The sequence below is a fragment of the Oryza brachyantha genome, chromosome 11, assembly GCF_000231095.2.
Source record: "Oryza brachyantha chromosome 11, ObraRS2, whole genome shotgun sequence".
NCBI classification, from domain to species: domain Eukaryota; kingdom Viridiplantae; phylum Streptophyta; class Magnoliopsida; order Poales; family Poaceae; genus Oryza; species Oryza brachyantha.
This window is the reverse complement of record NC_023173.2, coordinates 2,648,478-2,661,504: the sequence shown is the minus strand read 5'-3', so window position 1 is coordinate 2,661,504 and position 13,027 is coordinate 2,648,478. Positions and strand designations below refer to the sequence as shown.

Below are 13,027 nucleotides of genomic sequence, written 5' to 3'. Positions count from 1 at the left end.
AATCTGTTTTAAATCTAACCTTTAAATTTTATAGCCAAAATAGTTAGATCCATCGTCACTCCTAACTTATATTTTTACATGGAACCTCATTTACTTATATTTAAATTGTATTTGTATATAAAATCTTTTTGTATAATATTTAATTTGTAATTCAATTTTTAGATACTTCTAAATTATATTTATATGTTGGCTCTTTCTCTTAATTTTATTTATTTTTAACAGTTTCAAAATTGTATTTATAGATGGACTCTTCACTCAATATCAATTATTTTAAAATTTTTAATCTGAGATTTGGATTTTGTAAACTGTATTTACACCTGAACTCTTTTTTAATTTTTCATTCTGAAATTATATTTCTAATTGTGTTTTTTCCCGATTAATGTGGGATTTTCTTGCGTATGAGAGTGAATGTGGTGGCTGCCCTGATCTGAATTCCAAAACTGACTCTAACTTGTTATTGTAATGTTACATAGTTTCGTATGTCCGCATGTAAGTTGTCAAAATTTGTGTACAAAGTTTGATTAAATCTCAGTCACTATTTTTGAATATATTACGATCTGATGGTTAAAATAATTTTTTCTTTGATTAATATGGAAATTTGTAGCCTCTAGAGTGAACATGTTGTTAGAAAGTAAAGTCCGAGAGAGATTGAGCGAAGAGAAAATAAATAGAGAGAGAGCGCAAAGAAATGGATTTATGTATTCCATTAGTCCTTTGTACAAGGTGACCGCGAGTATTTTTAGAGGAGAAAAGAGGTGTGAACACATCTCATTAGTAAAAAAATATCTCTTCATAATACATGTGAACACATCAAAGAGATATCTCTTTATAATAGACCAAAATTAACAGATGCTTATTGATCATCTGTAATTTTATTTCTTAACACACTGGACACCTTCCCTCATCCTAGTATACGGAACAAGTGCTCTCTTTCTGACCATTCGTCCTTCCGACACAAGAAAGATTGTATTATTTTTCTATCGTACGTATATCTATGTAAAACTAGAAAGAATACAGTAGAATACTACTAGAATGCCCTCCATTTTTTTAAACCCCAATACATTTATTCCCTACTCTACCAAATTAGAATGTGTTATTTTTCTAGAAAATATTTTTTATGAGACAAATAAGAGAAACTATAATTAAAGTTTCTTTAGAAAGGAGATAATAATGAACAAGGGCTTCCCTTAAAAATTTGAAAATTCCAAATAGAGTTTAAACTCAAAACTCAAAAAGTAAAAGCAGCTAAAATTTCAAAACTTGTAACCCAAATTTGAAAAAAATTCCAACTCCAAATTGTAATTTTTAAATTAAAATTTAAATCTTTTGACTCCAATTTAAATCTCCTAACTCAAATTACGAAACTTTGAACTCCAATCCAAAACTGTCAACTAAGAGTCCTTTTTTTTAAAAAAAAACCAACCCGTATATATATTTATTATTTTCTAATAAAATAAACAGTAGAAAAAGAATATCATTAACAAAATCATTAAATACCGAGGGAGGGGAGAATATATCAGGCTGATTGATCGATTTTTAAAAAAGTCAAATGATATATTTATAAATAAAACTTTTATACATATGTCCTAATCAATCTAAAAAAATTGTGAAAAATAAACCAGAATAAAAAAACCATAATTAATTTTAAAATTTAAATAGGGGCAATTTCGTTTCTATTCCTGTTTCAGGCTCTGATACTGATTTTGCCCTTCTTTTTAGGGTTTTTGTTTTTTCCTTAGTTTTTTGAATTGAATGAAATGAATGATGGCGTTAAATGACATATTAAATGACTATTTTACCCCTGCACGAGAATTCATTTTGATCTTTTTTTAGTCATTTGTGTTGTTACCTCGTTCTAAATCATAGAAATGCACAAAAGCAATATATTATTAATTTAAATGACATGTTTAAAAACTTATAATGTTTTTAAAATATTTGACAGAGTTTCAAAACTATGTCAATTCTTTTAAAAAATTATAAGTTTCATAGAAATATACAAAGCAATAATGTTTAAAAACTTATAATTTTTAAACAGAGATAATTTCGTCATTAATTATTCAGAAATTAAATATTTTATTTTTTAAACCAAATATATTGGTCAACTAATGGTCAACCAACTAAAATAGGGCAAACGGTTTATTCGGTTAAAAAAAAGCAAAAACAAAAAACCATCAATATTAGACTTGACAGTCAGGAACAAAATTATCCCATTTAAATATTAAATGATAAGCATAAGAAAAAGGAAACACGAGCACATGGCGAGGGCGAGCCGCTTGGGGAGGGAACGCGAAGAAACGCGGTTTCGAGTTGCGTTTAGACCTACCGTGTGTACTGTGAAGCTAGCGTCTCCAAAAAAAAAAGGACGTATTTTACAGTATCGTTCATACAGTAAAGTGTGATCCATCGTCTTATTAGGCCCTGTTTGGTTCTCATGAAATTTTCTCAAAAATATCACATCGAATCTTTAGACATATAATTAGAGCAATAAATATAGATAGAACAAAAAACTAATTACATATTTATGGGAGAAACCCTGAGACGAATCTTTTGAACTAATTACGTCATAAGTGCTATAATAATCAATATGTGCTAATGACTGATTAATTAGGCTCAAAAAATTCACCACGCAGTTTCTTGACGAAATATGCAATTTGTTTTTTCATTTGTATCAAAAACCGCTTCTGACATCTGGCCAAACGTGTGACGTGACATTTATTATAAAAATGTTTACAATCTAAACGCGGTCTTATACGGCCTGGTGGGTTGGTGGGTCAACGGACAATGACCTACCGACCAACCGTCGTCGTGTTCCCATCATCACGATATAAACACACTAGCCGAACCTTACTATGCATTCGTATGCTAATTTACTTGTAGTGGACCGTGCTCTTTCCTCTATATTATTTTCAGTTTTTTTATACGTACATTTTCTAGATGTTCGATGTCGCCGAGCTGCATGGTTGGCTTGCTTGCTGGCCGATGTAATCGGCGCTGAAGTTCCAATTCCAGTGCTGAAGCTGGACAATCAGTCCACGATATATCTTGTTAGAGCTTTTAATAGCGTAGTCAGCTACTGGTTCAAAATTATTTATAGTTAATTTAATAGCTAATTTATACAATAATTATTTATAAAATATTAATATTTGGTCACATATATCATACATACATGTTTTGGAACCTGTGTTGCAGCTAACTATAAATATGTAGCCAACTTCTATTTTCTCTCCTCTTTTATATCTTTAAAATATGTTTATACTCAGCTATTGTACTTGCTCTTAAAAATCGAGTGCATCGTGACCGGACGAAGCATATAAATGTGAAATATCATTATCTCTGGGAATGTGCAGAGCAAAAGATGATTGAAGTCGCGTTCGTTGGGAACACGGATCAACTAAGGGATAAGCACTCGGCATGGGCAAGCCCTCCAATGGAATGGGGGTGACGGCAACCTTCTCGTCCGCTCCCGACGCCGTGGCCGCCATCGAACGCAAAATCGCGCACTGGATCGATGAATTGAAGAGGTCGAGACGTTTGATCGCAGATCGACGCAACGGGGACGGCTTTCCTTCCTCGATTAACTCTGACCGACACTTTGTGTTTATTTTGTGTTTATAAGACCATTCTCTATGGTCTTTTTCATTTGACAGTTTTTAACAATAACATATCAGCTTCTAGTTTTATTCTGCGAAATGAAAGTCTATCATTTCACAATTTTATAAGCTTGATAGAGCCATTAAATTTTTTCATGAGAGTAATTGCTGCATAAGAGGGAAATAGGAGGTGGACCCCGTACGGGATCTAGATGAAAGAATATGTTTGGCCTCAATAAACTTTTATTCGGCTTTTATTTGTTTGCACACAACGCCACGAGCCTTCCACTACGACGAAATGATTCTTTTTCTTTTTTCTAATTAAATTCTTATCGTGTCATCAAAAAATCTGATGTGACATCTAATTAATGTTAAATGAAAGAACCATTAGAAAGATGGGGATAAATGTTGACAAGAAAACGTTCGAGAAATTGGAAAATTCCATATACCCGTACAATTCACAAGTGTTTTTACTATCCCTCTACAACTCAATTTCGTACCGAAGACCTCCTAAAAGTCGAATTTTAATTCTTCTAACTCTTCCTTTCGTGTAGCTTTCGTCAATTTCTCATAGGGAAGCAGTAATGTTTGACCTTTAATTTGGTCCGAGATTGTGCAAGGGAAACAGGTAAAAACTCATTTGCTGTAAGTTGGAACTAGTGTTCATCTTTATTAAATCACATCGAGTATTAAATAACTAACATGACCAACAAGTCTTCTAAAATTACAGGAAAGAACAGCAAGTCTTCTAAAATTACTCAGAGTTTCCTAGAAAGAAGAACAGCTGGAATTAACACAATCTTAAATTCACTCCTATAGATATTTAAACTTAGTACCTTGAGATACCACTCAAATCACTGACCATAAACCATTAGGCTATATGACCTTTCGCAACCACCTCTTGCACGGCTTTAGTATCATCTTTGAAATGAATCCCTGATTGCATTTAGCTTCGCAGCCGCCTCCTGCATGCTGATACGCTCAGTCGGGGCTGACTTGGTGCAGCAGAGTCCAATGTTCAGTACAGAAAGAAGGCAGCGTGCTTCATTTTCTTGGGAGAGGCCCGATTCATGTACCAGCTGAGGATCAACGATCTGCAGTATCTTATCTGGGATGTTCATCTCTGTGTATTTTGCAATGCTCAATCCATCCTTGAACATGTCATCTGTTGGTCTCCTCCTTATGAATAGTTCAAGGAGAACAACTCCAAAGCTGTATACATCTGCAGCAGTTGAAACTTGACCACCCATGGCACATTCTACAGATGGCATGTATGAAGAGTTTCAGTTCAGATGTTCACTAAGATATGGATAAATTACAAAACTATTATTTGAAGTTACAGTGTGAAATGGACCACATGTACCTGGAGCAACATATCCAATGGTTCCATTTATCGCAAACGAAGAAGTTGAATTTGAGTTGCCAAAGGTTGTTCTGGAGTCAACTCTGAACCTTGCAAGTCCAAAGTCTCCAACATGAGCTGTCATATTGTCATCCAAAAGAATGTTGCTAGGCTTGAGATCACAGTGAATAATTGTTCCTTGATTATTGTGGTGTAGATATGCCAATGCATCAGACACGTCAACCGCAATGTTTAACCTTTGAGCCAGTGAAACATAGCACAGATCTGAAGATCTTTCATCACGCGGAGTTGAGTACAGTAATTTATGCAAGTCTCCTCGTGGCATGTATTTATAAACCAATGCTTTGAAGTCATTTCCACTTGAATCAATGCTTGAGCATGCCGTTAAGATAGGAACTAGATTGCGATGCCGCACATTTCTCAAAGCATTGCACTCTGCAATGAAGCTCTTTTGTGCTCTGTCGGTGTAGCCCATGTGCAAGGCCCACCTAGTGGCCCATGTAAGTTGGATTTACCTCACCCTTCTAGGGTTTGGAGAGATTGAGCTCATCATTAATTCCAACATGGTATCAGAGCTAGGGTTTTTTCTTTTTTTTCTCTCTCTCCATCTCCCTCCTCCGGCTGCCGCCTAACCCCTCCTCCCTCTCCTTCCCTCCTACGCCGCTGCCTTGGTGTTGACGTCAAAAGTTGACCGCTGACATATCACACACGAAAGTCTGGAAGTCATTTCTTAAAACGCTCCAGTGCAGGAACTAAATCTTAGAATGCGTGGGTGTGTCAGTTAGTTTAATCCTGCAACTGACAAGATAAACAGTAAAACAAGCCGATTGACTATCGAACCAATAGGTAATTGTGAAGCCAGGCGATCGGATATATGATGTAGCAGAACCTAGTCGATAGGCTGATCAATCGGCTGTTAAGAGCTTGGATCGGTTGAGAATCCAATACATATAAACTTAAATAGTTAAATAAACAATAAATCATTTGCTACAATCAGCCAAGAACCAATTTGCATGTAAATTTTATAAGCCGATGCAACATAAATAACTACCAATCTAAATGAATCCAGCCGATTGATGTAAAAATAATGTAGTGGGCAATCTGCTACTCTATTGATGTAAATATGATAAGCATATAGATCGATAAAGATCATCGGCTATAAACGACTGACAAACGACCAAGATCTATAAAATAACTAGCCTAGATTGCTAAGAATAATCATAGAAGATCGGACCAAACCGAGACAGTTCAAGATCACACCTAGCAATATCAAGATAGATACTAAACAGATCTAGATCGCTATCAAGCTGATGAGTCGATGACTAATAACTTATCGGCTGGTACTCCAATAAAACAATGAGCAAAATCATTGATCTGATATAAACCATTTGATAAATGCAATCTACTAGATCGAGCCAAACCGAGACAGTATTAGATTGAATATGTCAAATAACAAATATCAAACCAACGTAGATAGCCCAAAGTGGTCGACCAGATCAACTCAAGACGTGAAAGTAACTCAAGCTGAAACTGATACGGTAACTAGCAATCGCACATCCAAATTAGAAGATCGGACCTAGCCAAGATAGTTCCAATTTAGCCGATGCGATTACCGTGGCCGGTGGAACGTAGGACTTACCCCTCCGCCGAAAATCGATACGATGCAGCCCCACGTCAGGTGCCAAGTTCCGCCGAAGTTGAAACCTTAGTGAAGAGGGTGGCGATGCGCCGAGAGTAATTGATCTATATTATGATGTAGATGATTTACAATGACCCGGGCACACATATTTATACCCTCGGGTGGATGATAGTCCGTGTTGGACACGACACACGACTCCTAACATATAAAAAGAAATAACAAACTCCTATGTGGACTCTATCTCTAACTCCTACAAGATAAAAACACACACAAGTCCCAATCAGACTCTAACTCTCTTAGAGATAAAGGAAAAATCTAAACTAACTCTAATTAACAGATAAAATTAAATTACACGGACTCTGGTTATTCCCGAATTTATCTGCAACATTCTAGGTCCAATCGAACTCTATTTCTTATTCGATCCGGACTCCATCGAATGAATCTGAGCGCCTGGTCTTCTGTCCTTTGCGTTGTTTCCTGTCTGATTCAGTCTTTAATCACAGTTTAATTTTCAACGGCAATTATCCAAATTCTGGTATTAACACGTACCTACTTTTGATCTCTCATAACATATATTGTTTAGTAGTAAATAAGACTATAGTTATTATATTTTTTAATATCATGATTGGATAGTTATTTTTGTTACTCTCGCTAATAATCACTCATGTACTGCTTTACAAGTTACTCATGCTAAATTATATTTCATAACTGAGTACTTTATATTTAAAAATGATACCTTAAATATTATTATTTTATAATATATTGTCAAATATATTATGACAATATAGCGTTGGCATGGTCAAGTTGCTAGTTTCAGTAGGACACTGACCACTTCTTTATTGAATTGTGTCTGCGTACCATACTACCTACTACTTAACCAGAAGATGCACATATATATTCCTTGCAACTTGGCAGCCACCTCTTGCATGGTGATGCGTTCCCTCGGGGTTAGCTTGGTGCAACAGAGTCCAATGTTTAGCACGGAACGTAGGCACTGTAGGCCTTTCTCCTCGACTGCTGTCGACGTTTCTTGGTAGGGGTCCAACTCTTGTTGCAGCTGGGGATCAACAATCTCAAGTATCCTGTCAGGGAAGTTGATCTCTGTATATTTTGCAATGCTCAATCCATCCTTAAACATGTCGTCCGTTGGCCTTCTCCGAATAAATATTTCCAAGAGAACAACTCCAAAGCTAAACACATCTGAAGTTGGTGAAACTTGACCACACTCCGAACATTCTAAAATTTCATATGACAAAAGAGACATCAGCATGTCAGATAACAAAATAAATATCAAGTAAGGTAGAAAGGTACAAAATTAGGCCATACCTGGAGCAACATATCCAATAGTTCCCTTTATTGCAAGGGAGGAAGTTGAGTTTGCATCGCCTCGAGATGGTGTAGCCGAGTCGATTTTGAATCTTGCAAGACCAAAGTCTCCAACATGAGCAACCATATTGTCATCCAGAAGGATGTTGCTAGGCTTCAGATCACAGTGAACAATTGTTTCCTGGTTGTTATAGTGTAGATACTCTAGTGCATCTGCTACATCCGCTATAATTCTTATTCTCTGCGCCAATGTAATGTGGTTCAGATGTGAAGTGTCTCCACCATCTTTGGTCGAGTGTAGTAATTTATTCAAGTCCCCACGTGGCATGAACTTATACACTAAAGCTTTGAAATTGTTGCCTTTAGAATCGATACTAGAGCATGCAGTTAGGATAGGAACTAGATTGCGGTGTCTGATGTTTCTCAAAGCATTGCATTCTGCAACGAAGCTCCTCTGTGCTCCCCCTGTCTCTAGACTGAAGACCTTCACAGCAACTCTGTCATCGCCTTGAAATAGCTTTCCTTGATACACACAGCTGAATCTCCCTTTGCCAATCAAATTGGACATGGAGAACCTATCAGTTGCTCTTGCAAGATCATTATAAGAAACTTGGGGAAAGTTTGTATCAGATGATTGCAAAGACATAGATTGTCCATTTTGTTTTACCCTCAAGAGCAGCAAGATGACCAATACAACGATAAAAGATGGCACCAAGATGGCCAATGGTATCACTATTTTGATTGCTAACGGTTGCCTGTGCTTACTTGAACTTGAAGGTGCAGTGGAGCATGCAGGTAGGTGTAATTCTTTCAGCCCACCACATAAGCCTTGATTGCCAGCAACTTGAAAAGCGGTTGCATTCTTGAATATTCCTTTTGTTGGGACCTCACCGTTAAGATGGTTGAATGACAAATCAAGTAGCCCAAGATACTTCAAACTACTGAGAGAGTCTGGTATTTGTCCTGTTAAGTTGTTGTAAGACAGATTAAGCAAAGTCAAGCTAAGTAACTTGCTTAATGATGTAGGAATGCCTCCACTGAAAGTATTCTGATCGAACTTCAGTTTTTGCAAACTTTCACAGTTCCCCAAGGTGTTAGGGATATCTCCAGATAGATTATTTGATGAAAGTGTCAGATACGTAAGTTGTTCTGCGTTGCCAACGTGAGTGGTAAGCGGTCCCTCTAGATTGTTGAAAGATAAATCAATCAATAATATTGTTGGAATTCTAAATATCCCGTCTGGAATAATACCATTAAGGTTGTTATTTGCAAAGCCCAGTCGTTGAAGGGCCTCAAGGTTTTCCAAACTTCCAGGAATCTCTCCACTGAAATTATTTGAGTATAGAAAGAGTTGCACCAAGTTTGTTAAATTGGAAAGGGATGATGGAATGAAACCTGTGAACTTATTGTCGCCCACAGATAGTTTTTGCAAGCTCTTCAGAGATCCCAGCCAATTTGGAAGCACACCAGAAAAAAGATTTCGACTCAGTTCTGCCACAATCAGATTGTGATGGTTTGCCAGGCCAGAAGGAAAATCACCTGATAGCCAATTTTGTCCCAGGTGCAAAAATTGCAGGTGAAGAGAGTAGTTTCCAAATGAATTTGGGACACGGCCTTCTAGACGATTCATAGATACCGAGAACATTTGCAGCTCAGTACAATTGGCTACACTATTCAGAAACTCCGAGTCTTGATTGTTGCGTCCATGGAGTTCATTGCCCTCGAGATTTAGCCAAGATAGTTTAGTAAGTTTGCCGATTGAGGTAGGCACCCCTCCGGTGAAATAATTATATGATATATCGATGAGGAACAGGTTAGAAGCGTTTGTTAAAGAGGATGGGATGTTCCCACGAAAGGAGTTGCCGCCTAATTCAAAACCTTGGAGTTTGAGTAGATAATTACCAAGGTCTGATGGCACCTCTCCACGAAGATCATTGAAAGCAAAGCTGAGATAGACTAGAGTAGAGACATTATGGATGGCTTGTGGAAAGCTACCTTCCAAATTGTTGATACCCATCAGCAAGAATTTCAGCATAGGCAGCTTTGCAAACTCATCTGGGATGTTTCCCTCGACATTATTGAACTTGCAGTTAAGAAGTACCAGCGTAGTGACGTTGGCTAGAGAGACAGGGAAGACTCCCGTGAGATTATTGTGCGACACTGTAATATTTTGAAGGTGATGAGGTAAATTTTCTGGAAATTGTCCGACTAAATTATTTCTAGAAAGATCTAGTACAGTGAGATTGGAGCAGTTTGCAAGATTAGGTATCATTCCTTGTAGGGTGTTATTGGCCAAGGAGAGGGTTTGGAGATGGTGCAAGTGACCAAGAGATGCAGGTATCTGTCCAGTGAAAGCATTTTCCGGTAGGATCAGATGTTTGAGAAATGTTAGGTTTCCAAGGGAAGGAGAGATTTTCCCAACTAAACCTCTGTCTGTAAGGTTAAGAGAAATGACACGATTTGGAGTCTTTGCCCTACAAAACACACCTTCCCAGCTGCAAAATTGGATGCTGTCATTCCAGGACAGTAATGCTTGCTGTGGATCCAAACTGATTGCGTTCTTGAAATCAAGCAGTGAAAGCCGGTCTGTTTCTTTTGCATATAACGAATCACATGAGATTTGAACTACATTGCATGCCGTAAGGACAAACAGGAACTGTCCAATTGCAGCAATCTTCATGACCAGCTTGCTCTGTCCAATTTCAGATCGATCTTGATTATACTCATGTGTTAGCTTGCTTAATATGAAGACCCGCAATCCTTACGCATGTTCCCTAAAAATGATTATATGAATATGTAAAGGCGTGATGTCTAAAACAAAAATGTCAATCCCAATAATGCATGCAAGACTGTTGTCTCATAATAATTAATTCCTCCAATTCAAATTTATTACAGGAGTAATATAGCATCTACTTAAATAGCAAAACTAGTAGACATCTTTTTTATTGTTGGGGGGGGGGGTCCTAGATTGACAAGAAGCTATAGAATGGCTAATTAGATCAGTTGGAAAATTAAAATGATCTATATGTTGGAAATGCTACAAAGAGTCCCGAACTGCTAAACAATGTGTTTTTTGAGAAATTTTCTTATTGGAAAGTTGATTAGAAAATCATATTAATCTATTTTATAATTTTTTATAACTAATATTCTTGTTTGTTACGTGCTTCAAGTTGATTTAATAAATTTATTTCAAGGTTTAACCAAAACAATTTGGTAAGTTTGCCGATTGAGCTGGGAATAATTCCAGTGAAATTATTACTCGATATGTCGAGCTCGTTTAGTTCAGAAGCATTCACCAATGAATAGGGGATATGCCCATGAAACAAGTTGTAGTCTAGTTGGAGTAGGATCAGGTTGGGTAGATTGTTACCGATATTGGATGGTACCTCTCCACTTAGATCAGAGAGAGCAAGGTTAATGCGAAGGAGGGTAGAAAGATTTAAGATGGCCTCTGGAAACCTACCTCCTATCTTATTACCACCCACAAATAGGGTCTGCAGCATGGGAAACTTTGCAAACTCATTTGGGATGTTGCCCACGAAATTATTAGACATGCAACTAAGATAATTCAGTGTTGTAATATTAGAGAGATGCAGGGATGGGTCCTGTAAGCTTATTGTATGAAAGTTGCAGCTTTTGAAGGTGATCAGGCAAATCTTCAGGAAACTGTCCAACTAGATTATTTCTGTACAGCTCTAGCACCATGAGGTTGGAACAGTTTGCAAGGTTAGGTATCTTTCCTTGTAGCGAATTGTTACTCAGATAGAGGGTTTGGAGGTGATGCAGGTGGCCAAGGGATGGAGGGATCTCTCCTGTGAATAGGTTAACAGGAAGGTGTAGATGCCTTAGGAATGTTAGATTTCCAAGTGGAGAAATTTGTCCGACTAAGCCTTGGTCTGTAAGGTTAAGAGAAATGACACGATGTGGATCTTTCGAGCTGCATGAGACACCTTCCCAACTGCAAAAGTAAGTGCTATCGTTCCAGGATGCCAAGACTTGCTTGGGATCGAGACTGATTGCTTTCTTGAAATCGAGCAGTGAGAGCCGATCTGTCTCATTTCCATATAATGAGTTACACATCACCTGGACAACACTACACGCCATAAGCATGAACAAGAGCTGACCAGTTGCAATTATCTTCATGTCCAGCTATGTCTGTTGGACTTTATTAGTTCTTGATTATATGCATAGATAAACGCAAGGAAAATTAGATATATAGTCAAGTAGCTAGCGTGTGAACTAATATTTTTTTGGGGGAAATATGCAAGAGACTCTTCACAAACGCTTCGGTTTAATTTCTTAATGAATTACCTGGAGGAGAAGAATTATGCTTGAGCCTTTTCCTTTCTCAAGTAGTGCCTTCTTGTCTGTTCATACAACAATGGTCAGTCAGCTTGTCACTCCACTCGTCTGCTGGTGATTTTCTCTTCACTATCTCCCTTTGCTTGGTGTTGATTGTCCTTAGTTGCTTCTTTGCTTTGGCTATTTGGACAGCAGAGGGAGGAAGCTAAAGAGCATTTCTGTCTGCTCTCTAACCTTTGCTAGCTACTTGGTGTGTGCAAGGTGGTATCTCCAACTCAAGGTATGAAATGACTTTCTCTGCTAGCTTTTTTCTGTGTTTATCTTTCCTTCTCTCTGTAGTCCATTTATTAAGCAAACTGCTTGTCCATGTCCATCTGCCATTGACTGGAAGCGACTTTCTATACTTCTATTGCTGTGGCCATGCTTTGGCAGTTTTACTGGTTCTTTGTTGGATTGTATTACTTAGGGTGATTATTTGGGTGTTTCATGGAAAAAGTCAAATGGTATATCTCTAAATGAAAAAAATGTGAATAAACATTTTATATACATATTCTGAGCGATCTAAAAGCAAACGCTGAAAAATAACCTTCGGTGAAAAGAAACCCCAAAATCAACTGCAAATTAAGATTAAAAATTTAAATTTTGGCTTGTAATCATGAGCGTAAGAGAAAAGATGGGGGTGCTATTGTCACCCTCCTTGTGAATTCTTGTGAGGCTTCTCATGGGGCACTATGATGTAAGTGTGTTGTTTGTACTGGCTAATGGTTTATCATGTTAGATTGATGATCTCTGAGTTTTGTGACAAAA

The 13,027-nt window shown here is 37.3% G+C and overlaps 2 protein-coding genes across 2 annotated transcripts; both read right to left on the bottom strand.

Annotated features, from left to right (window-relative positions):
- Positions 1-4,507: 4,507 nt before the first annotated feature.
- LOC102720090 (probable LRR receptor-like serine/threonine-protein kinase At3g47570) lies at positions 4,508-5,428 on the bottom strand. The gene is made up of 2 exons (XM_015842087.2): positions 4,954-5,428; positions 4,508-4,848 (listed from the first exon to the last, which is right to left on the bottom strand). The coding sequence occupies exons 1-2, from the start codon at positions 5,426-5,428 to the stop codon at positions 4,508-4,510; spliced, it is 816 nt and encodes a 271-aa protein (XP_015697573.1).
- Positions 5,429-7,139: 1,711 nt separating this feature from the next.
- On the bottom strand, positions 7,140-12,516 carry LOC107303366 (LRR receptor-like serine/threonine-protein kinase EFR). The gene is made up of 3 exons (XM_015842273.2): positions 12,230-12,516; positions 7,919-10,692; positions 7,140-7,828 (listed from the first exon to the last, which is right to left on the bottom strand). Exons 2-3 carry the CDS (start codon positions 10,596-10,598, stop codon positions 7,455-7,457), a joined length of 3,054 nt encoding a protein of 1,017 aa, XP_015697759.1. The 5' UTR covers positions 10,599-10,692; positions 12,230-12,516; the 3' UTR covers positions 7,140-7,454.
- Between the last annotated feature and the right edge of the window lie 511 nt (positions 12,517-13,027).

Coding starts and splice junctions, on each gene's coding strand:
- LOC102720090 (XM_015842087.2), bottom strand. CDS start 5,428: ATGGGCTACACCGACAGAGCACAAAAGAGCTTCATTGCAGAGTGCAAT. Junction 4,849..4,953: donor CATTGGATATGTTGCTCCAG/GTACATGTGGTC, acceptor TGCCATCTGTAG/AATGTGCCATGGGTGGTCAA.
- LOC107303366 (XM_015842273.2), bottom strand. CDS start 10,598: ATGAAGATTGCTGCAATTGGACAGTTCCTGTTTGTCCTTACGGCATGC. Junction 7,829..7,918: donor TATTGGATATGTTGCTCCAG/GTATGGCCTAAT, acceptor ATGAAATTTTAG/AATGTTCGGAGTGTGGTCAA.